At 39.8% G+C, this 24714-nt stretch overlaps 1 protein-coding gene across 1 annotated transcript in view; it reads left to right on the plus strand.

Moving 5' to 3' along the window:
- The window catches only part of LOC124595739 (transducin beta-like protein 3), a 161622-nt gene that overhangs the window by 48204 nt on the left and 88704 nt on the right, over positions 1-24714 (plus strand). The window contains exons 4-5 of the mRNA XM_047134615.1: positions 189-363; positions 17480-17650. Coding sequence (XP_046990571.1) covers positions 189-363; positions 17480-17650 — 346 coding nt within the window. The remainder of the gene's footprint in view (positions 1-188; positions 364-17479; positions 17651-24714) is intronic.

A 24714-nucleotide genomic window follows, 5' to 3' on the forward strand; every position in this document is an offset into this window, starting at 1 on the left:
TAGTATGTTTTTATCAATAAATATGGAGTTTTGAAATCGGGTCATTCTTTTTTAAATACCCTGTATATTACTTTTTATAAGATTTCATGGTGATAGATTAGCTTTTTTCTGACCTCGTATTGTATACATGTAATGTTATCTGCACAGATTTTTGTTTCAAATCTTAAATGAATATTATTATATTGTAGAGAAGCTGTTAACAAAGGTTTGGAAGAGTATCCACAAAGGGCCTGTCTCTTGCCTTGCATTGGACAATGCCGGAGGTATCTTAGCTAGTGGTGGGTCAGATGCTAGTGTTCGTCTATGGGATGTTCCTCACCACACATGCTCAGATACTCTCAGAGGTGGACAAGGTGTTGTAAGGTAATCTTTTCTATATGTGACTTGTCCACCCCCAGTTTCTAGTAATAATATTGTGATTATTAGTTAGTAAGTCTATCTTAAGCCAAAAAACATCCTTGAAAAGTGTTAATTTGTTTTGTATGCTATTACTGATTAGTGGTTAAAGTGCTTTAAAGTAAACACTTTCAGCTCCAGTAAAACCAACACACATATTGTGCAGCTAAAGCAAATTTCACCAGTGAGTATATGACACAGTAAACTCAAGTGAAATGTGTGTGACAGAAAATAAATTCTATTACTCACTTCCACTTAGATATTACCCCAAATTACCAGTATATCTCCCTAAGCCATGGCATTTATAATTAATTTTCTCAATATTTGATACCTTTAATAATTTTGTGGTCTAGCTAGGTAGCAGCCTTTCAGTTGGTTTCAGTACGTCCACCTTTATAAAGCAGAAGGCATTTTGGTTCAACATTTCTTTCAGTTGGTTGTCCTCCGCTGACAAAATCTTTCTCTCCAATGTCTGTAAGCTGAGAAATCACATTTTTAATGCCTGCAGCTTTGAAGAAGGCTCACATAATTATTAGGAACATGAAAAGTTCCTTCTCATCTGGCACTGACAATGAAATAATAAACCCCTTGTGCAATATAATCCCCTGCTCCATGAATACTGGTATTTTGCCTCAGCCACTTGTAACCTGCTTGATAGTTCCATTACACAAGAAAGTGACAGGAATGAGATCAACAAATATTGAGACATATCCTTCTCCTCCCAACTGTCTCCAAAATAACAGAAAAAAATGTATACTTAAGGTATTATGATCTTTCATGAAATTGACTCCCTGCTAACGGCACAGCTGTTCGAATTTCGAAAAAATAAATCCATCAGTGAGGCCCTCTTTTCATTTACTAACCAGATAGCACATGCATTTAATGATAAATCTTGCTTCTGGATTTTTTACTGATCTTACAGAGGCACTTGATTTAGGTAACCACACTCTGCTTATGCACGGTGTGGAAACTTCTTGTTTAAGAGAGATCTATAATGAGTTTGTCAAATCTTTCAAACAGAAGACAGTTGATAGAAAGAACAACACGTGATGGAAGAACAACTCATTCAGATATATGTCGTCATCTCAGAAGTCCCACTAGGCTCAGTCTTCGGCCCCCTTCCCTTCCTTCTCTTTATTAATAACCCCTCAGGAAATCTACATTAACAACACCTGTGTTACTCACTGATGATACAAACCTCCTCTCTTGTAACATTTCTCCACAGCAGATGAAGGCTAGTTAACTGTGAAAGGCTCGTAATTTGGCTTTATTTTAACAACACAACTCCTGTGATCTTCTGCTCATCAAAGAACTGTACAGCACACATATAGAAGCATTATCCGTAGGCAGTAGAGTTATTGGACAGGTCACTGAGACTAAATTCCTTGAGCCAAGTGTAGATACAACATTACAGTGACATGTCCACTCCAAAGAAATACATGGCTGTGCAAAATGAGTATTCTCTGCTATGCTTTGGGAGTTCTCAGTCAAATGTGGTACCTGACTGGCATTAGAACTGTGTACTTCGCCCTGATTAACTCAGTCATTTTGTATAGCATTTCTTCTGGAGGGTCGCTGAGATAAACTTATGCTGCAGTGTTTACCTCCAACATGCCACTGTAGAAGTTTTCACAGAATGAGCTACACAAAAAATCCACGCAATTCACATGTCTATTTACATGTGAAAGCTGACTTCAGAATTTGTCTTTTTGTGAGGCCATGTGTGCCAGATTCGTGTGCCAATTTGAAATTCTAAATTCACATGTTTTGCTGTTCATATCACTTCTGCATAATCTTTCACTGATTGCATCAAAACTCATTGAGATGTGAAATTTTGAACATTTATGAGTGCCTGATAAACTTCTTCTGTTATTGTCAGCTGTAGGCTTGACTTACTTGTGGTCTTCAAAAATTTTTGAGAACAATAAGCCAGTCCTCATGCAGCATGATGATTCTCTAATTTCATTGTATAATTACATGAGAAATAAGTTATTTTTGAAAATTTTTAGTCACTTAAGAAACTATATTTTTGAAAATTTTCCTAAGTTTCCTGTACATGTGCTTTGGATAACTTATTTAGTAGTAAATAAGCGTTAGTGATTCACAGATACTGCCAAACAATAGATCACCCCAAGTTTCAGTGTATATCAATGCAAATAAACATACATTTTTGATAATTTTCGAAAATGATTGTTGTCCTGTGTGTAATCTAATTTGGTATTTGTAGCTTTGTTACTGTATGTATTGTCCTACATTTAGTTTTTCCTTCAAGAGGGGTGTACATGACCTACAGTTATTGTAAATTAACAGTATTTTTGATTTTGTTAATGACTAATTAATCTAAAAAAGTTTTAGAAAACTAGTAATTTTTACCATAGGTTTTTCTGTTGCCTAATGGAAATCTCATTTTGTGTATTTGCTTCAGTTCTTATAGGGAATTAATTGCTCTCGATCTTGTAATACATTACACCAGGCACAATGCAACTCCACTGTGAATGCTGTTCTCAAACAAGGGATGGGTTGATTGATATTCGTAAGCAGATGGAAATCACTCTGACTACTGTCAGCCGATTGGCAACCACTGTGAATCAGTGTGCTGGAAGAACTGCTGAGGGTCATACACATGTGGTACCAGTGCCAAAAGTATCTCAGGTACTATCCTCTCTTGTGGACCCTGTCTCCTGCGCAGGAACTACAGGATCTGTCATAACTAGTCCACTTGACTGCGAGTGACATGTCACTGGTAGATCTAGGTGTACTGTACAGGATAGATGGGGACCAGGGAGGACTCAAGAGTGTTATACTGATCCCCTAACCAACAGGTTCATGGTGCTTCTTTCACTGAGACAGCCATGGGACTCACTTCACCTGTTTTGGGGATTTGCTGTGTCTTGTGTCAAGCGGAGGTAAACACAAATGGGTAGGAGCCTATCAATCATTGGCAGTTCAGATGCATAGCAGGTAATGGTATCCGTAAGGGAAATGGCAGCAAAGGTGGAAAGGAACACCTGATAAACTTAGTGTGTATGCCTGGGAGCCTTACTCAGCATGTTGAAGAGGCTATTCTGGCAGCCATTGAAGGAACAGGGTGCAACCAACTGCAGATTGTGGCACACATTGGAGTAAACAATGCCTGTCATCTGGGCTCCAAGGTCATACTTGAATCATTCCAGTGACTGACAGAGAAGGTTGAGAAGATCAGCGTTGCACATGGAATTTCAGCAAAGCTCACAATTTCCAGTGTTGCCCCAAGCTGGATTGTGGCCCCTCGTTGTGAGCCAAGTGGTAGGACTGGACCAGAGACTTTGAAGGTTCAGTGATAATCTTGGCTGTGACTTTCTGGACTTGTGCTATGAGGAGAGAACTGTAGGAACCCACTAAACAGGCGAGATGTGTACTACACATCAGAGGCTGCCTCCCATGTAGCTGACTGTGTCTGGCGTGCACACAAGGGCTCTTTTTCAGATTAGCGACTCCATCCAGTCCTGATAACAACTACTATGGGAGACGAAGAAATATTAAATGTAAGATCGAAAAGAATGCCCCCCACAGGCGAGAGTACTAACAAAGTGCTAAAGTTTGAAAAACTCTGAAAAGCAATGAAGCATACATATTACTAGGTACAGAAATTGACTGAAACCTAAAATTGGTAGCAGTGAGATTTTTTAGGAAAATTTAAGTGTATTTTGAAAGGATAGGCCAGTGGGAAATGGAGGTGATGTATTAGTCACAGTATACAAGAAAATCACATCCTCGGAGATCGAAATTGAAGCTGCATGTGAAATTGTTTGGCAAAGATTCAGTATCAGCAATGGGCATAAAATGGTAATTGGATCCGTATATCACCCATCAGACTCATGTACTGATGTAACAAAAAACTTCAGTGAAAACTTTAGTGTGCTTGTACATAAGTTTCTGAATCATAACATAATCATCAATGGAAGCATTACATCCAACAATCAATTGGTAAAATTACAGTTTTATTACTGAAACATTACTAAATGTCTTCTCTGAAAACTACCAAAAACAGATAGTTCGGATTGGATCTAATGGCAACAAATAAACCTGACCACTTTGAAGATGTCTGCATCAAAAATGACATCAGTGACCATGAGATGATTGTAGCAACAATGATTACCAAATTGCAATGGACATCTAAAACAAGTAGAGAGACAAACTAGATAAAATATCAGTAGTGTCATATTTCAATGAGGAACTTGAAACTTTCAACTCATATAGATGAACTATGGTTCAAGCTTAAAAGAATAGTTGACCTTGCACTAGATAGATATGTACCCAGTAGAACAGTCCATAATGGGAGAGTTCCTCCATGGTATACAGTCACCGTAAGGAAACTTTAAAGAAAAAGGGATTAGTGCATAATAGGTCTAAAACAAAGGATAGGCCTATGGGTAGAGAGATGCTGAATGAAACCCGTTTATATATGGAGAAAGCTATGCGTAATGCCTGTAGCAGAATATTGTTAAATTATCTTTCACAGAACCCAAAGAAATTCTGGTCATATGTAAAGGCTGTTAGTGACACCCACGCTAGTGTCCCCAACAAATTAGACAGGAACTGAAATTGAGGGTAGTGAATCCAAAACTGAAATGCTTAACTCCATTTCGAAATTTTTCTTTACAAATTGCCCCAATGTAATCCTCATACCACTGAAAAGACGAGTGAAATTAGTGTTAGTGTCAGTGGTTGCGAAACAGCCGAAATTGTTGAAATTGAACGAAACTCTATGTCTTGATGGAACCCCTGTCAGATTCTGTACTGAATTTGGGACTGAGTTAGTCCCTCTTCTAATTATAATCTGTCGTAGATCCCTTGAATGAAAAACTGTGTCCAGTGGCTGGAAGAAAACGCTGGTCTTACCCATCTACAAAAAGAATCATAGAAGTGCTGCACAAAACTATTGTCCAGCATCCTTAACATCACTTTGTTTTAGAATCTTGGAACATATGCCAACTAGCACAGATTCTGGAAACATTGATGTGAAACCTGACTTTCACTCTTCTCGCATGACATGCTGAAAGCTTTGGATCAAGGCAGTCAGGTAGATTAAGTATTTCTTGATTTCCAAAAAGTATTTGACTCACTACCACATCTATGCTTATTGTGAAAAGTACAGTCATATGGGGTATCAAGGGAAATTTGTGACGGGATTGAGGATTTTTTGGCGGTGAGGACACAGTGTGTTATCTAGGATGGAGAGTCATTGTCACATATAAAAGTAACTTTGGGTGAGCCACAGGGAAGTCTGTTGGTATCTGTGTTGTTCATGTTGTATATGAGGATGGTTTGAAAAGTTCTTGGAATCATCATGAGAGGTCAGTGCTAGCGTGATATTCATTGCACTGTTGCCTTTAAACACATGCCATGCAGTGCTCTTGGAGGAGATTGTTTTTGTAGATGGGTAAGACCAGTGTTTTCTTCCAGCCACTGGACACAGTTTTTTGTTCAAGGGATCTACGACATGGCTCTGTTGGTGTTCCTGTACAGTGATTTATGAAGATGGTAAAAATCTAGATTCGAACAGTGATTAAGTACTTCATAAAGAAAGGCATGAAAGCAAAGGACATCTCCTTCATATTCAACTGTCACCAAGTGGACAAATGAATTTAAATTTGGTCGGGAGGGCTTAGATGCAGATCCGCGCAGTGGTCGGCCAAGATGTGTCACTGTCACTACTCCAGAAATCATTGCAAAAGTTCACAAGATGGTCATGGAGGATCGCTGATTGAAAGTGCTTGAAATTGCTCGCGTGTGCCAAGATGTCATCTGAAAGAGTATATCACGTTTTAACTGAAGAATTAGAAATAAAAATATTATCTGCAATGTGGGTGCTGCGACTCTTGGCGCGGCCGCACACATGTGCAGTCGCCATGGCAAAATTACCCATGAATTGGTGCCAAACCCGCCCTATTCATCTGATATGGCTCCGACAGACTTCCATCTCTTCCCAAAACTGAAAATTTTTCTTGGTGGACGAAAATTCACTTCAAACAAAGAACTGATAGCAAGAGTTGACAACTATTTTGCAGGCCTGGAATAAACTAATTTTCGAGATGAGATCAAAGCACTGGAACCTCGTTGGACCAGTTGCATTAATTTACAAGGTGACTACATTGAAGAATAAAAAAACGTTTCAATGATGTAAGTACTTTTTTTCTATTCCGTTCTGAGAACTTTTCAAAGCACCCTTATACTTAATGACCTTGCAGACTTTTAGCAGGTGTTTCAGTTATTTATAATTAAGTAATATCTGAAAGAAGCTGCATAAAAATTCAGTCAGATCTTGATAAGATCGGCAACTTGCTTTAAACGTTCAACATTGTACAATTTATAAAATGAAAGAATGTCACATTTGGAATGTGCCAATTCGTACAAATATCTGAGTGTAACATTTGGTAGGGGAAATGGAATGCTTATGTAGGCTCAGTCGTGGGTAAAACAGGTGGTAGGCTTCTGTTTATTGGTAGAATACTGGGGAAATGCAATCAGTCTACAAAGAGGATTGCTTACAAATCATTCATGTGACCCATTCTAGAGTACTGCTCAAGTGTGCAGGACCTGTACCAGACAGGATTAACAGCGAATATTTAATGTATACAGAGATGGGCAGCACAAATTGTCACAGTTTGGTTTGACCCGTGGGAGAGTGTCACAGAGGTGCTGAAGAAACTGAACTGGCAGAGACTTATTGACAGACATAAACTGTCGTGAGAATTTCTACTTACAAAGTTTCAAAAACAAGCTTTAAATGATGACTTTAGGAGTATATTACAACCCCCTACACATCACTCCTCTAGGGATCATTGAGGGGAAGATTACATTAATTATGCTGCATATGTTAATGAAACAAGACGAAAACCAAATAACTGGACGTACCATCTGCGATGAACTTCACAGTGGTTTGCAGAGTACCAATGTAGACGTAGAAAATAATTGTTGTACAAAAGCAAATTGACAGGATAATTATACATTCGTAGCAAATGCACCCCCCAAGCCAACCTTCAAAGAAGGGGAATTCTAACTGTCCTAGGCATAAAAGTCCGCCTCTGTAGCTGATTGGTCAGTGCAGGTGGCTGCCATGCAGGGGGCCCAGATTCGATTCCCAGTACTGCCAAGGATTTTTACTTGGTGGCAGAATTGGTACGGGTTGCATTCAACCTCACAAAGTGATTGAGGAGCTACTTGACTGAGTAGTAACAGCTCCGTAGTCTGGAAAGTTTGCAAAACGGCCGGAAGAGAGGTGTGCTGAGCACACACCCCTCCGTACCACATCCGCATGACACCACAAGGCAAAGAATGATATGGTGGCTGATAGATATCCCTTGGGCCTTCATGACCTGCTGAGGAGCTTGTTTATGCTTATTTATCCCACAGACTGTGTCATTTGTAAATCTCTGATATATACATACTATGGACTGTTTCACTTGTAAATCTCTTTGTAACAAATAATGTGCATGATGGCCACAACCGTACAAGTGGTATCATACAGAGACTGAGTAAATGCCACAATAGGATGAGGCACATTGGTAGCCTACTCTATAATACACTATGTGATCAAAAGTATCCGGACACCCCCAAAAACATAAGTTTTAGGTGCATTGTGCTGCCACCTACTGCCAGGTACTCCATATCAGTGACCTCAATAGTCATTAGATGTCGCGAGAGAGCAAAATGGGGCACTCCGCGGAACTCAGATACTTCAAATGTGGTCAGGTCATTGCATCTCACTTGTGTCATACGTCTGTACATGAGATTTCCACACTCCTAAACATCCCTAGGTCCACTGTTTCCGATGTGACAGTGAAGTGGAAATGTGAAGGGACACGTACAGCACAAAAGCATACAGGCTGTCCTTGTCTGTTGACTTACAGAGACCTCTGACAGTGGAAGATGGCTGCTATGTGTAATAGGCAGACATCTATCCAGACCATCACACAGGAATTCCAAACTGCATCAGGATCCACTTCAAGTACTATGACAGTTAGGTGAGAAAACTTGGATTTCATGGTCGAGCGGCTGCTCATAAACCACACATCATGCCGGTAAATGCCAAATGATGCATCGCTTGGTGTAAGGAGCATGTGGTCATGTTTTTCGTGGAGGAGGCTTGCACCCCTTATTGTTTTATGTGGCACTGTCACACCACAGGCCTACATTGAAGTTTGAAGCACCATCTTGCTCCCCACTGTTGAAGAGCAATTCGGGGATGGTGATTGCATCTTTTAACACAATCGAGCACCTGTTCATAATGCACGGCCTGTGGGAGCGTGGTGAAACGGCAATAATATCCCTGTAATGGACTGGCCTGCACAGAGTCCTAACCTGAATCCTATAGAGCACCTTTGGGATGTTTTGGAACACCGACTTCATACCAGGCCTCACCGAACGTTATTGATACCTCTCCTCAGTGCAGCACTCTGTGAAGAATGGGCTGCCATTCCCCAAGAAACCTTCCAGCACCTGATTGAACGTATGTCTGCGAAAGTGGAAGCTGTCATCAAGACTAAGGGTGGGCCAACACCGTATTGAATTCCAGCATTACCGATGGATGGCACCACGAACTTGTAAGTCATTTTCAGCCAGGTGTCCGGATACTTTTGAACACATAGTGTAAATTACAAGAGAGAAAGTTACCAGTATAATGCTCCAGAATTGTTTTTATCCTGTTGCTGAATTTATGGAGATAAGTTTAGACCAGATATAAGTTTAATTTTGTATACACACTAATAATCTTGAACGAAATTTTATCCATGCTGGATCTCGTGGACTTTGCAGCCATTAATCTTTTCAGTGAAGAGTGTAACCAGCCACATATTATGTTATGTTAGTTAACTTATGCTTTGTCCTGTAAGTACACATATATTGAAAAATGGAGATCACTGCTAAAAACTACTGTCCTTTACAGTGCATGTGTATTTTTAAAACATTAATTTAACAAAAGCGTATATCCCTCTTCAACAATTGCCGTGACTTGTATCACATATCATAAACATGATTTCACATATAAATAAATAAATAAGTCAGTGGAGACTGATTATTGTGTAAAATACTTGGTGGATTCTTAAGGATGTAACTTTCGATTCTGTTCGCTGTATGGCATATGTTATGCTTGGATGCATGCAGTGATTATACAGCGTGATTCAGTGATAATGTTACAAACTTTCAGGGATAGTGGACAAGAATAAATGAGGTAAGGGACTCTGGCCTGGAAATGACCGTGTTGAATACCATAAGCGAAAATCGTTCTGATACCTCTATCAGTGGAAAAGATGTACCAGTACTATTGTTGCTAAGATTGTAGTGTAGGTAACTTTCAGAGGTGCTAATATGAACATAAACAAGAAAATGTCTAAGAAACATAGGCTCTGAGATGCATACCTTAAGAGCTATGAGTATACAAGAGACTTGTTTCACATTAGTGAAGGTGAGTAAGTGTTCATAGCACTTAAGGAATGCATTTTAGAGTCCAATTTGTTCGGTAGAAGTGTGACCGCTACGGTCGCAGGTTCGAATCCTGCCTAGGGCATGGATGTGTGTGATGTCCTTAGGTTAGCTAGGTTTACGTTGTTCTAAGTTCTAGGGGACTGATGACCACCGATGTTAAGTCCCATAGAGCTCAGAGCCATTTTTTTTGTTCGGTAGAAGAGATGTGTTTCACAGTAGTAAAGTCGAATAAGTGCTCATAGCTCTTAAGGAATGCTTTTTGGAGCCCATATTTGTTAGACATTTTTTAAAATTTGGTCTATACTGCCATGTCTGAAAGGTACCTACTCTATGATCTTAGCAACAACCAGTACTAGCCCAAGTATTTCACAGTCAGAGGTATCAGAACAGTTTTCACTTACAACTTTCAACTCGAGTCATTTCCAAACCTCAAATTGTTGCATTTACCTTTCTCCATCATCCGTAAAAGTTTGTAACATTGTTATGGAATCAACTAGTATGTGACTCCTTGAATAGTTAGAACAATTAATTTTCATTATGCTTATTATTCCAATCTCTAGCCCCCACTCCCCCCTCTCCCCCCAACCTACACTCTCCCCTGAATCTGTGTCCACAAAAATTCAAAAGATCTACTCACCAAGCGGTGGCAGGAGAACACGCATATAGAAAAAGGGTCTTACACATGTAACCTTTCAGAGCCAATGGCTCGTTGTTCTGGCAAGAAGGGTTGAAGGGGAAGAAAGAGGGGTGAAGGAATGGTAAGTCTCCCCTAACCCAGGGTGACTTTTTCGAACTCTTCCCCTTTTCTTAAACCTCTCCACTCCTTTTCCTTTACCCTTCTTTCTTCCACTTGAACACATCTGCCAGAAGAAGGAGCCACTGGCTCTGAAAGCTTGCATACTTAAAACCTTTTTTTATATGTGTGTTCTCCTGCCGCTGCTTGGTGAATAGACTTTTTACCTGTCCAATCAGATATATTGTCAAAAATTAACTGTTTTCCTTGTTACACAAAGATTCAAAGATATGCAGGAGATGCAAAACTTTTTTTTGAGCTTTTTATCTAGTATAAGATGCAAAAAGTATAACGTTAATATGGCTGCAAAGAAGATTATGATTTTAGATTTCGAAGATTTAATATTAACCTTACATTAATGTAACATAATGATGATTTTATTTATTAACCTTAAGCATTGCAGCTACATCTGCTTATTTTGTTTTTTCCTTCTTAATTTTCTTAATGTACCCCTAATTCTTTGGCTGGAGACACAGAAATCGAAACAACTTCCAATTTTTGGGCCCAAAGAAATCATCAGGCAAAAGGAAGAGATATGATTGAAGATAAGTTGAAAAAGGCCAAGAGACATAGGTGAAGCAGGAGCCAACAGGACAGCAAAGAGGGAGAATGGTTCCATAGAAGTATAAAGGAAACTGGTAGATATTGGACTATATGCAGAGATATATACTTTCAGAATTAGACTGTTGGGGATTGCACCATAGGACACATGTTGTTAAAGACACAAGACATGTAGTTGAAGTGAGAAAGCTCAAAAATATGCTTGTGAAAGTATTATATTAAAATTAGAGTCAATAGCATAAAATTCATTCCATTTTGAGAACAAGATCCCATCTTCAGGGAAAATGTACAAGAGCCTTAAAAAATGTAAATACTCTGACAGAAGAAAAAATCCCAACACCAAGGAGAGTTATGCAAGATAAATGAAAGTTGGTAGGCGTGTTTCTACATCTGAAAGATGACTTCTATTCAAATTTTGTTCCAGATGTATAAGAGTGGCATTAGTAGCATGATCATGAGGATGCAAGTCAGGTTTGCTTTAAGTAAACTATGGAATCGTGTAGCAGCCCTTTTTCTGTTTTCGCTTTTTCGTCTAATAGGTGAAAGTTTGATTTTATTTTTTACACATTGACTGTCATTGGAGGGTTTTACTTTTATTTAATATTGTCCCGGCTAAGTATCAGTTTGATTACTTTTAAAACCCAACTCTGAGAGAAAAAATCTTTAGTAGCTTTACAACCAATGTTTACAGACGATGATACTTTAACCTTTCGTTCAATTGTTTTAGTTACGACTCGCTAGTTTGTTCTTGGCATAGATCACATAACCTTAACATTTATTAATCTAAGTTAAATTAATGTTCAAGACTTTTATTATGTTTCAAATTAACAACGTCAGTTTATTGACAAGAATTATTAATAAATAGGTTCACTCATACGATCTCATTCAAAGAAGTTCTTTAATTAGATGTCTAAGTAGGATTGCCGCTAGCATCAGAGATGTTAGATAATATCCTGTCACTTTCGGTAAATAAGTTATTTCTATTTAATATCCGCAAACTGTCATTAACTATGATCACTAGTCACGTGAAATTAAAGTTTCCCACTATCACAATTCAAAGTCCGAATCCGGTTAAAATTCTCTATTCAGTAAAGCGCTTAAATATTCACACAAATTGACATTAAAGCCAAAGAGATTACTATTCATCTTCCCATTTATCTAATCTGATAAATGTCCAAATTAAAGTCTTGAATTGACAATCCTCAAAAACAATCTCGTCACAATCTGTTCTTGATCCCCATTTAATAAAGTCCCAATTGTTGTTCTCTAAAGCTGTATGTTCTAAATAACTTTCGAACTAGAACAGGCTAGAGACTGGAGTATCGTAATTACAACATATGGCTATTTATACTTTAATAAACACTATCTTTGGTGTCGCAGACCTACGTTCTATGACTATAATATTGATTTTCTTACATATTGGAATAACTAATATTTTGATATTTTCCCCCCTTCCCATGTTTCTAAAATTTATGATTCAATTTTCCTTTTCTTTTCTTTTGCTTTCTATACTAGATATTTCCCTCTGTTTGTTTTTTATTTATTTTTTCTAATTACTACTTATGGAGGGACTTGAGGTCATTTTGTGAATTGATATTTTAAGGACATGGGAGCTAATTTGGGAGCTATTTTTGTTTTTTCAACACCGAGAGGCACTGTAGGTGTTGCAATGGTCATGAGCATTAGTTACCAGATCAGATGTAGTGAGTTTATATTAGTGAAGAATATCTTTAAGATGGCAATGATACCATTGTCAGCAGCTCACTGAGTTTGAATGAGGTCATGTAATAGGGCTGTGAGAAGCTGGATGTTCCTTCTGCAGTATTGCAAAAAGACTTGGTAGGAATATAGCCACTGTGCATGACTGCTGGCAGCAGTGGTCATGAGGACTAGTCTCTGGACTGCTGTGAGGCATTACTGAGAGGGAAGACCATTGTGCTCAGCGTATGGCCATGGTGCATCATATTGTGTTTGCAGCAGCAATTTGAACTGCAGTTGGCATCACAGTGACATAATGAACTGGTACAAATTGGTTTCTTCAGAGACAGCTCTGAGCCAAACACCCTGTAGCGTGCCAAACCAGTAGCAATTGTGGCTTCAGTGGTGTTAAGCAAGAACTCATTGGAAGGTACAGTGGAGGTCTGTTGTGTTTTCTGATGAAAACTAGTTCTGCCTTGGTGCCAGTGATGACCATTTGTTGGTTAGGAGGAGGCCAGATGAACACGTGCAACCAACCTGTCTGCAGCCTAGACAAAATGGAGCTACACTTGGAGTTGTGCTCTGATTTTGTATGATAACAAGAGCTCCCTCGTGGTTATCCCATGCTCCATGACTATGGATTTGTACGTCAATCTGGTGTTTTGACCTGTTGTGCTGCCATTGATAAACAGCATTCCAGGGGGGTGTTTTCCAACAGGATAACACTCACGCACATACCGCCATTTTAATCCCACGTGCTCTCTCTACAAACTGATGACTGTTGCCATTTCATGCTCAATCATCAGATCTGTCTCCAGTTGGGAACATATGGGACATCATCGAATGACAACTCTAGTGTCATCCACAAGTGTATTAACCATCCCTTTATTGACCTACAAAGTGCAACAGGCATGGAACTCCATCCCACAAACTGACATCAAGCACCTGTGTGACACAATGCATACGTGTTTGATTTCATGTTCTGGTAGTTAACACTAGTTATTAATGTACCAGAGTTTCATATTTTCAATAGTTTTTATTGCACTTACATTAACTTGTGAACTTGCAACAATGATTATTTAAATATACCTAGACAAATGTATTTCGAAAATTTCATTACTCAACATTAACTATTTCTTGGTACTGGGATTTTTTTCTGTCAGTGTACTTTGTTAAAATACAACATAAAATAACAGTAAAAGAATTGGATTAAGCAGTCTGTATCCTATTTTATGTTCAGTCCTCTGCACAATCTTATGGCACTGTTGAAACCCCAACAACTTCTTCCATCGACTGGAGCAACTACCTTCTATCATGTGTTCTGCTAGATGTCTACTGGGAAATGTTAATGTGTTAATAGGCACCCTGCAGCACTCGTGATGCTCTGGTGTCTACAAAAGAGATTCCGTACAAGACACTTGTGTTACCCATTTAGAATGTTGCTCATGTGTGTGGAACCCATATCAAATAGGACTAACAGGGGATACTGAATGTATGTGGAGGGAGGCAGCACGAATGGTCACAGGATTGTTTGACCCACATGGGAGTGTAATCAGTATGCTTAACTGGTAGACACTTGATGATAAAACGTCAGCTGTCCTGTGAAAGCCTAGTTACAAAGTTTCAAGAACCAGTATTCAGTCAGGAGTTTGGAATAAACTATAACTTTTTGCCAGTAATTTCTAAAGAGACCAGGAAGACAAGTTTAGACTAGTAAAATCATGCACAGAGTAATCATTCTTCCACCACTCCCTATGTGAATGGAATCGGAAGAAATCCCAATACAGTGGTACAATGGGAAGTACCCTCTGCCATGCACTTCACAGTTGTTGGCAGAGTATAGATGTAGAAATCACTAATAATTTAGATTTTTTGTGGTGAGGATCCTGTACAGTTGGACAATTTTTTACGAGTTGTGATTGGGATGCTAGGAGTGTATGAAGCAAACTGCACCCCACATGTAGATAGCCAGTGGTAATGGTACTTGACTGCCTAGGTTGACACTGAAGTCATTTGCCTTCTGCTTATTAAAGATTAGGGAGTCTGGTTACCAATAGAAAGTGTGTGATAACAATGGGTGTTGTGGTAATAGTATAGGCAGCAATCTCAGTTACAGGATTGAAGGGGGTGACACAAATATGGCAGAAAAAGAATAATTTAATTGAAGGCTGTGTTACATTTCTGGTATATTGATTTCTTTCGTAGAAGTGCTAAGTTGATTTATAAATGCAAAACTGAGCAGGTTTCTGATTACTGGAGGGTTGGCTCTCATAGATATGCGACTAATGAAACCTACTTAACTAAGCAACACTGTGGCTTCAATCTGAAAGCATGGGAGTTATTTGTCTAACAGTATCACAGTTAAATGATTAATGAAAAATCTCATATAAAGATGTGAAACAAATACTAACAAAGAGATAGAGGGGCTGGCCAGTACTTACCTCAGCTCAGTACAGCCGATAGATACATAAAACACAACAGAAAATTTACATTCCAAGCTTTCGGAACTTAGTTCCTTCATCAGGGAGGAGAGAGGGGAAAGAAGGGGAAGAAGGGAAAGTGGATTCAGTTACTCACAACCCAGGTTATGAAGCAACAGGGAAAGAAAAACAGGGAGGGTAGCAAGGATGGAGTCATGGTTGTCAGAGGGAAGCCAAAGATATTCTACTGTTAAGTACTCTGCCAGCTTCAAACCAAAGAGGATGCATACAGAAGTAAAGAGGTATAGTATAAAGATAAACACAACTATATAGGATGAAAAGATGCATGAATGGCTAAAGAGGAAAGGGAAAGAGGAGAAGACTGAAGAGTAAACGGGAGTGAGGTTGTTTAACATAGGTTCAGTCCAGGGGGATGGCAGGATGAAAGGATGTTTTGGAGTGCAAGTTCCCATCTCTGCAGTTCCGAGGGACTGGTGTTGGGTTGGAGAAGCCAAATGGCACATACGGTGTAGCAGGTTCCTAGGTCCCTAGAATTGTGCTGGAGGCCATTCTCTGCTACTGGGTATTGGACATCTCCTAGGCGGACAGTTTGTCTGTGTCCGTTCACGCGCTCAGCCAGTTTAGTTGTTGTCATACCGATGTAAAAGGCTGTGCAGTGCAGGCATGTCAGCTGATAAATGACATGTGTTGTTTCACATGTGGCCCTGCCTTGAATTGTGTATGTTTTACCAGTAGCGGGGCTGGAGTAGGTGGTTGTTGGGGGATGCATGGGGCAGGTTTTGCAGCGGGGTCGGTTACAGGGGTAGGAACCGCTGGGTAGAGAAGGTAGTCTGGGAATATTGCAGGGTTTGACAAGGATGTTACGGAGGTTAGGGGGGCGTCGAAAGGCAACTCTGGGTGGTGTGGGGAGAATTTTGTCAAGGGATGATCTCATTTCAGGGGTTGACTTGAGAAAGTCATATCCCTGGCAGAGTAATTTGTTGATGTATTCGAGGCCAGGATGATATTGGTTGACAAGGGGGATGCTTCTGTGTGGTCTGGGGGTAGGAACATTGTTGTTGGACGGGGAGGAATGTATTGCTCGGGAGATCTGTTTGTGGACCAGGTCTGCAGGATAGTTGCGGGAGAGAAAGCACTGGTCACTATCACAGTTAAGGTTCATAAGATATCCGAGTAGTGATTGTTTGTGTAAAATTAAGTTTTAAGTTTTTTGAGTATTTAATTCATAGTAAACAGGTCAACTATGACATTAGAACATGCAAAATGGAAATGAAATGCCTTTTATCATTTTGAAAGAACATTCTTACTTCTGCGTGCAGTGATTTAGAGGTAACAAAAAAAAAAGTATCTGAGAACATAAAATGCCAGATTTGAAGCTTGATATTTGATGACATTTATCTCTATTTTTGACCACTGAAGGATGTTTATTTTGCAATAAAGTTATTGTTTCCAGCACTTAAAATCAGTACTGGGAATCTGTGACTTGACCCATGCTACAAATATCTCAATTTACCTGTAAAACTGTTTGCACCCCTTTCTACATTTCCTGGTCTTTAGTGGAGGATCATATGTTGAAGCTGTGTTCTGTGAAATGGAATCTGAAATTTCCATTTTCGGTACAACTGTATACAAATTACATTGAATGTAACTGAGAAAAAATGGTAGGGTTTAGTCTTACAGATTCTATTTACCGGTAGGGTTTAGTCTTACAGATTCTATTTACCTGTTTCCTTGAAACATATGTTTAAATCACAGTATAAGGTGATAAATACCTGTGTTTTGTCCTCTATCTGTTGTACTGTACAGCTGATGTGGTGAATTTAAAAAAATAAAAAATAAAAAAATCCTCTTAATGAATTTATAAGAGTAGTAGGTTTAAGTGAGAAGTGATAGATGTTGGAATGCTAACTTAAACTTGCTTTTAGTGAACTTTTGCGGTTCATAAATACTTTTTATTGAATTTGCTGGGCTTAATTAGCTGTGAATAGTACCTTATTTGGAAATGTCGTGTATCTTATTTGCAGAACTAAACATTTTTATCTATTGAGATTGTTGTTATCAGAATTTATATGGAACTATGGATCTACAAAGAATGAAAATGTTAACACTACATGTACATTTTCAGTGTTTTGAAGTTTCGTCCACTGAGAACTTCACCCCAGGTGTTTGCAGCATCTGATTATGGAGTTATACATGGATGGGGATTGCAGAGTGGGCTGTTGGAAGTGACATTAACCGGCCATTTCAGTAAAGTAACGGATATGACATTTGACCATAATAGTAAATACCTTATCAGGTAAAAATCACACAATTGACAGCTATATGCTAGTTGTAATTCACACCAATGTTTCATGTTATTAATACCATATGTAATTCATTCACTACACTTCGTAAATATCCTTACCTTGTGAGTTGTTTTGGAATGCTGTCTCATTCAACAGATTTTTGTGTGCTCTTAAGTTTTGCAATTTCCTTCCCAAATATGAGGACCGTACAGAATTATTAGAAGCAAATGTTGGTAAATATACTACGTTTAGTATATTATTATTAATATAGCATATATTATTATTTATTCCAGCTACTTTAAGTTTTGTTTTGTGTGTGTGTGCGTGTGTGTGTGTGTGTGGGGGGGGGGGGGGGGGGGGTTCCAGAAGTAAAACCATATTGAATGGTTGTATAAAATATAAAAAAAAATAAAAGATACATCTTCCCATGTTTGTAAAATCTTGTCTCTATCTGTGTAATGAGTCTGCTATGACATGTCTAATTTGAAAGGGGAAGTATTCTACAAAGTTTCCTCTCTTTTCTCAAACTGATTGTGAAGATATTTGTGTGGGTAATCATAGTATAAATTCAAAACAAAACTGAAGTGTTAAAATTCTCACAAGTTGCTTAAAAAGAAAGAGGTAATTTATTTAAAGAAATAGAATGTTTTCCATTCCGCAGTGGGCAACTTCACTGTTTAATCAATTGATTATTCTAACAGTAATTTATATAAATAATAGGAGTAAAGGGAACCAGCTGTTGAGTGTTCAGGGTCTGCATGAACAAGCCAGTCTTGTGGACAGTGCCCTCCTCCAAGCTAACAGAAAGAAAGAAAGAAAGAAAGAAAGAAATAACCATGCACGCACAAATTCATACATCCTTACAGCGCTACAGCATGAACAAGAATTTGCATAATTTAGAACTATGTACAAACCATTAGCCATAATTGGAATGTATGCATAATGATCAAAAATAATCTTGCAGGAAATAAAATATTTTATGGCTTTCAGGGTAAAATACTATCTTATTTGGGAAAAGGTAATGCTGAGATAAAGTACTATGATTACTGAAAATTGGACACAATGTATCAACCACCCAAATGCATAACATCACATTAAGCCTTACCCAAAGAAATATGGGTTGCCTATTCTGACTTAAAATTTAGGTATTACTCATCAGAATAATATTTACCAATACTTTAGCACTCAGAATGAGGGAACAATGCTGGAATGCTGCACACCAAGCTGATGCAAGGTAAAGGCAGTCAGTCACAAAAACCAATAATATAATAAAGTGAAAATAGAAAAAAAGTACCAGAATTATTCTTAGCATTTTTAAATAACTTTTTATGTGGTGCTAAGGCAATTTTACGAACATTTATGCTGAGAATCTTGAGCTACAGTACTTGTGTTATTGAAGTAAAGTTAAAGCAAAGATCACAGAACAGAACTTGTGAAGTAGGCATTATTTCAGTTATCAGATTGGTAGACGATACTGAGATCTCATTTTTTTGGAGTGGGGACAATGAATTAATGGCATCTGTCCATCCTCAAAGGATGATAGTGTAGCATATTTGGTTCAAACTCTGCAACATCTGCTATGGCTGAAAAGTCCCATGCGAGAGTGGCAGTCTTTACTGCAGTTTGGACACTTGAAATGTGAAGGACTTGCACTAGATGTTGCTCTCTCCTTCCGTCTTGCCCTCTTCCTGATGTTTTCTTGCATGTGTTCGTTCTCTGCAAGCTCAACCCCATTGTGCACAGCTTGTCGCCACTTGACACGTTCACCAGCTGTATTTTCCCACTGCCTTGGATCGATGCTGGCCTTGGTCAGATCGCTCTTGCAGGCATCCTTGAAGTGTATGTGTGGTCTTCCTACTGGCCTCACACCCTCTTGAAGTTCTCCGTACAGCACTTTTTTCGGTATTTGCTCAGGATCCGTACGCCTGACATGTCCCAGCCACCTTAGACGTTGGTGGCTCAGGAGTGCATGAATGCTGGTTGTGCTTGCGAGCCGTAATATTTCAGTGTTGGGTACTCTATCCTTCCAAGAGATCTGAAGGATTCTCCAGATACAATGGAGATGGAAGCTGTTCAGTCGGGATTTGTGTTTAACAAGAGTTGTCCATGTCTCACAGTTATACAAAAGGATGATGATAACACAAGTGTTATATACTTGCTATCTAGTTTTTAATGTGAGTAGTCCATTCTTCCATACTCTGTTTTTCAACCTACCCATGACAGCCGATGCTTTTGCAATTCTGTTGGCAATCTCAGTGTCCACAGATAAGTTGGGACATATTGTAGATCCCAAGTAGGTAAAACCATCAACTACCTGGAGAGGATTGCTGTCAATGCTGATGGATGGACGATTGGTGGTTCCCTGTGCCATGATTTTAGTCTTTTGGAGGCTAATGGTAAGACCAAATTTTCCACATGCATGTGATAACTTGTTGATTAGATACTGCAGATCATCCTCTGAGTCTGCTACCAAAGCTGCATCGCCTGCATATAACCACTCACGAATAACAATTGCATTGACTTTGGTCGTGGCCTTGAGACGGGCCATGTTAAGAGATTTCCATCAGACCTTGTATGTAAATACACTCCCTCCTTACAGTCTTCAAAAGCAAAAAGGAAAAGAAAATGCCAAACAGAGTAGGAGCTAACACACATCTGTGCTTTACACCGCTGTTTACGGGGAATGATTCCGATGTTTTCCCATTGAAACAGACTGTTGCTTGCATTTTCTCATGGAAAGAGACAGTTATTCACTGTAATTTAGGTGGGCATCCAATCTTCTGCTGCAACTTGAAGAGCCCAATTCTGCTCACTAAATCAAATGCTTTGCTGTGATCAACAAAAGCAATATACAGTGGTCTCTGCTGCTCACAGCACTTCTCTTGCAGTTGTCATAGAGAAAAAATCATGTCCTCGGTTGATCAACCAGGTCTGAAGCCGCATTGAGATTCTGGGTAGATTCTAGATGCTAGGAATTGCAATCGCATTAGGATGACTCTTGCGTAAGCCTTCCCAGCTACACTCAACAGTGATATGCCTCAGTAATTGTTGCAATCACTTCTGTCGCCTTTCTGTGTACAAAGTAACAATCTTTGAATTTTGCATACTTAGTGGGACATAGCCTTCTTTCCAGATGGTTGTGAGAAGTGAATTTAGGTGCTGTAGAAGGACAGGCTCGTTATACTTAATAATCTCTGCAGGGATCCCATCTTCACCGGGAGCCTTTCCATTAGCTAGGCAATCTATTGCTCTGACAAGTTCTTCCATAGTGACCTTTGCATCAAGCTCTTCCATAACTGGCATTTGTTTGATGGCATCAAGTGCATCCTTGCTTACTTCATTTTCAACTGCATACAACTCGAGGTAGTGTTCAACCCAGCGCTCCATCTGGTTGCCTTCATCAGTGATAACTTCTCCTGTCTTCATCTTCAGAGGAGCTGTTTTTCTGGCAGTTGGACCAACTGCTTTCTTATTACCATCGTACATTGCCTTAATGTCCCCAAAATCAGCAGCTTCCTGTACACCTGCACGTATGTTTCACCAGTAGTTATTTGCGCATCTCCTAGATGTTTGTTGTGCCCTATTCTTTGCTTCTTGCCAGTCATCCCGAGTTCTTTCATTTGGGTTTCTTTTATAAGCAAGCAGGGCATTCCGTTTTACCTCAGTGACTTGTTCCTTCTCCTCCAAATTTTGCTCATACCAATCCTTGTTTCTATTCTCTTTCATTCCATAGGCCAATACTGCCAAGTTGTACATGGTGTCAGAAAGTTATTCCCATTTGTTACCAATATTCACTTCTGTTTGTGCATTTGAGTAAAGCACTTTCAAAACTACTGGCAAATTCTTGTCTTTGTTGTGAGCTATGAACATGATATGTGTTGATCCGCAGTTGACCTCTCCATTTAGTGTGATGATATTTCTTAGGGGTGAGCCTCAGTCTACTTGCCACTAAAGCATGGTCAGTGTTGCAGTCAGCGCTATGATAGCTTCGTGTCTGTAGGACATTTTTTAGATCTGTACACCTAGCTATGACAAAATCAAATTGGTGCCATGATGAGAGTGGGGGTGTCTCCAGATCACCTTGTGTCGATATTTTAATTTGGAAATATGTGTTTGTGATACACTTATCATTTATTTTACCCACTCCGTGATGACCCAGGCAAGTCCTCCACACGTCATTATCTGACCCAACTCGAGCATTAAAGTCGCCTAGAATATATAGTGACTCTGGCTATTCTGTCACTGAGTAAATCATAAAACAGATCCTTCTCTTCTACACTGGATGATTAGGTGGGAGCATACACACTAAAGATGTTGCTAGTTCCACTTGAAGAGCATATGTGTAAAGTAAGAATCCACTCTGTTCCACCAGATGGTGGCACAATACTGTTCAGGAGGGTGTTTTTAACCACAAATCCTACACCGTGAAGTCTTGGCTCATCTTGTGACTTCCCCTGCCAGAAGAACATGTAATTAGCTTCTCTAATAGCATCCTTGTCTGGTAGCCGCATCTCCTGCAGTCCCACAATGTCCAAATTCAAGCGATGGAGCTCCCTATCAATAACTGCAGTCTTACTAATGAAATCAACCTCTTGGGTATCGTCAGTGTATCTTGAACACATGGTCCTGACTTTGCAGGTAGCAATATGAAATGGCGGTTTCTTTTTTATTTTTTGTAGGTGTACTTTATCTGCCCACTTGTTGAAGACCACTTCTAAGCTCCACGCACCCTATGAAGCAGGCGGGTAGTGGTGGGACAGTATCTTATTGGCTGGGGGCTGCCCAGCTTGAGGCGTGCGGTAGCTGTCCAGTGAGGTGCAACGATCTCTCCCACTCTTGTAAGTGGCCCCTGGCACTCAAGTCTTATGCCAATCAGACTGAGCTTATAACCAGTGACTGCCTCTTCCTGTGTTGTTCCGATGTCTTTAGACGTCGCTGAAGCGTCCTCTACAGGTTGCTACATGCCTGGGCGATAAATATGAAGAAACGTTAGTCGCCCATGCATCACGGTCTCCCTCTCAACCTAAATGATAGTGTCCAGAGGAAAGGCAAGCCAATATGTCTGGTAGCACTTCGGTTGCAGGAGTTACTGGGAGGGGACGTAGTACGCCTTCCTACTGCCTTTGGGGTCCCACTCCAAATTTTCTTTCAGGGTTTTCTTCCTTATCCTTCATCCCTCCAAAGACTAACTGCAAGGCAGTGGTAAGTAAGATAATTAGATGACGAGAGGAGTGGTAACTGAGGGTAGGGAATATGTAGGGTCTTTGTCTGGCTCCTCCGCTGAGACCTGTCCTGTCTGGTTAGGTTAGACCTGCCAGTAGCTACGCTACCATAGGCATAGCTCTCAGCTTCACCGGAGCACACAAAGTCTCCTGCCTGTATGGACATACTACAATAAGGCAGTGCCTCCTGGATTGAAGTAAATAACAAGACAATAACAAATATGAGGGTTGGAACTTAAACAGTGGTAACTACTTATTAACAACTGATACAAAAGAGTTACATGTTTGCACCTGTTACTGTCCTTCAAAGTGGTCACCAGTGTTGTGTAGACTACATGTTGCCAGCGATGTGAAAGGCATAGTATACTGTTAGCAAAGCCTGTTCTATTGATGGTGTGAATGGAGCAGTCTACTGCGTGTCGAATTTCTGGAACAGCTCTGAAGCGAATGCCACAAAGTGGTTCCTTCATTTTCGGAATCAAATGCACAGTATTACTGTTAATTTTTCTAGCATCACCTGCGATCAGCTTTGCGAAAGAAGCGGCAACACTTTCTGCGTAACCCACCCATCATTTTGCACGACAATGCACGGGTCCATACAGCAGTCATGGGACTGGAAGTACTGTATCATCCACCATACTCAGCGGACTGAAGTCCTTGTGACTTTGATTTGGTTCTGAAGATGAAGGAACCACTTCATGGCATTTGATTCAGAACTGTTCCAGTGATTCGACGGGCAGTAGACCGCTCCATTCACACCATCAACAGAACACGCTCTGCTAATGGTATACTGCACCTTCCACATTGCTGGCAATGGGTTCTACACAATCTTGGTGACTACCTTGAAGGACAGTAACAGATGCAAACATGAAACTCTTTTGTCTTGGTTTTGAATAAATAGTTGCCACTATTTAAGTTCCAACCCTCGTATAAATAAAGAGTTATGTTGTTTCTTCCAGCCTTTTCAAGTTTTTGAGAAAGTAATCTGTCATGAAATATGGGCTCATTTTCCTGAGCAGAAATTGTTAACTAACTGCCACTCAGTTTGACTTTCATAAAGAATTCTCAGTGGAGGAAGCCATATGGGTGTCTCAAAAAGTAAGTCCTGACCGAGCTAAACAGGAAAAGATTCAGTTGGCAGGTTGCCAAAACCTTTGATTGTGTGGATCTAAAATATTGTGGAATTCATAGAATGGTTACACAAGGTTCAGTACTGGAATTGCTAGAATTGATTGACTGTGATTCTGCTAAATGACAGGTTTTGGCAATTCCAGCATATTGTGCATGGCCACTATGAGAAATACGACTGATTGTGATTCTGCTAAACCACAGATTTTGGCAATTCTAGCATATTGTGTATGACCACAGTGAGGAATACTATGGATGACTTACTATGTAGGTGGGATTTGATGAAGGATGGTGGGTGAGTCAGAAGTCATCCGAATGGAGTATGAACCGTTTATTACTGCAGTAATTCATACAGAAAGCTCTTTCTGCACTGGATGGTGAGCCTCAACCGATGGACCCAGCAGTGAAGTGCTATAGTAGGTGACCAGCAGCTGCTGTGCTCAGTGCAGACCAGGTGTGACATGACGTGGCGTAGTCAGCATCCCTGGTTTTTGGCCAAGCTATGTCGGGGCTGATGCAGCAGGCTGACACAACATGCGGAGTACGAGTTGACTGTCTGTCGGTAACTGGTGTGATGACCTGCCTGGCTGGATGGACAGTATTTGTGCTCGTCAAAGCTGGTTTGTTGTGTTGCTGCTGCAATGTCACATAAGCCACATGCCTGTGTGCCTGATTTCAGTAACAAGCCAGCAGGTGGATGGCGGAACCTAGTAGATGCTGTTGCA

This window comes from Schistocerca americana, chromosome 2 (assembly GCF_021461395.2).
Source record: "Schistocerca americana isolate TAMUIC-IGC-003095 chromosome 2, iqSchAmer2.1, whole genome shotgun sequence".
NCBI lineage: Eukaryota > Metazoa > Arthropoda > Insecta > Orthoptera > Acrididae > Schistocerca > Schistocerca americana.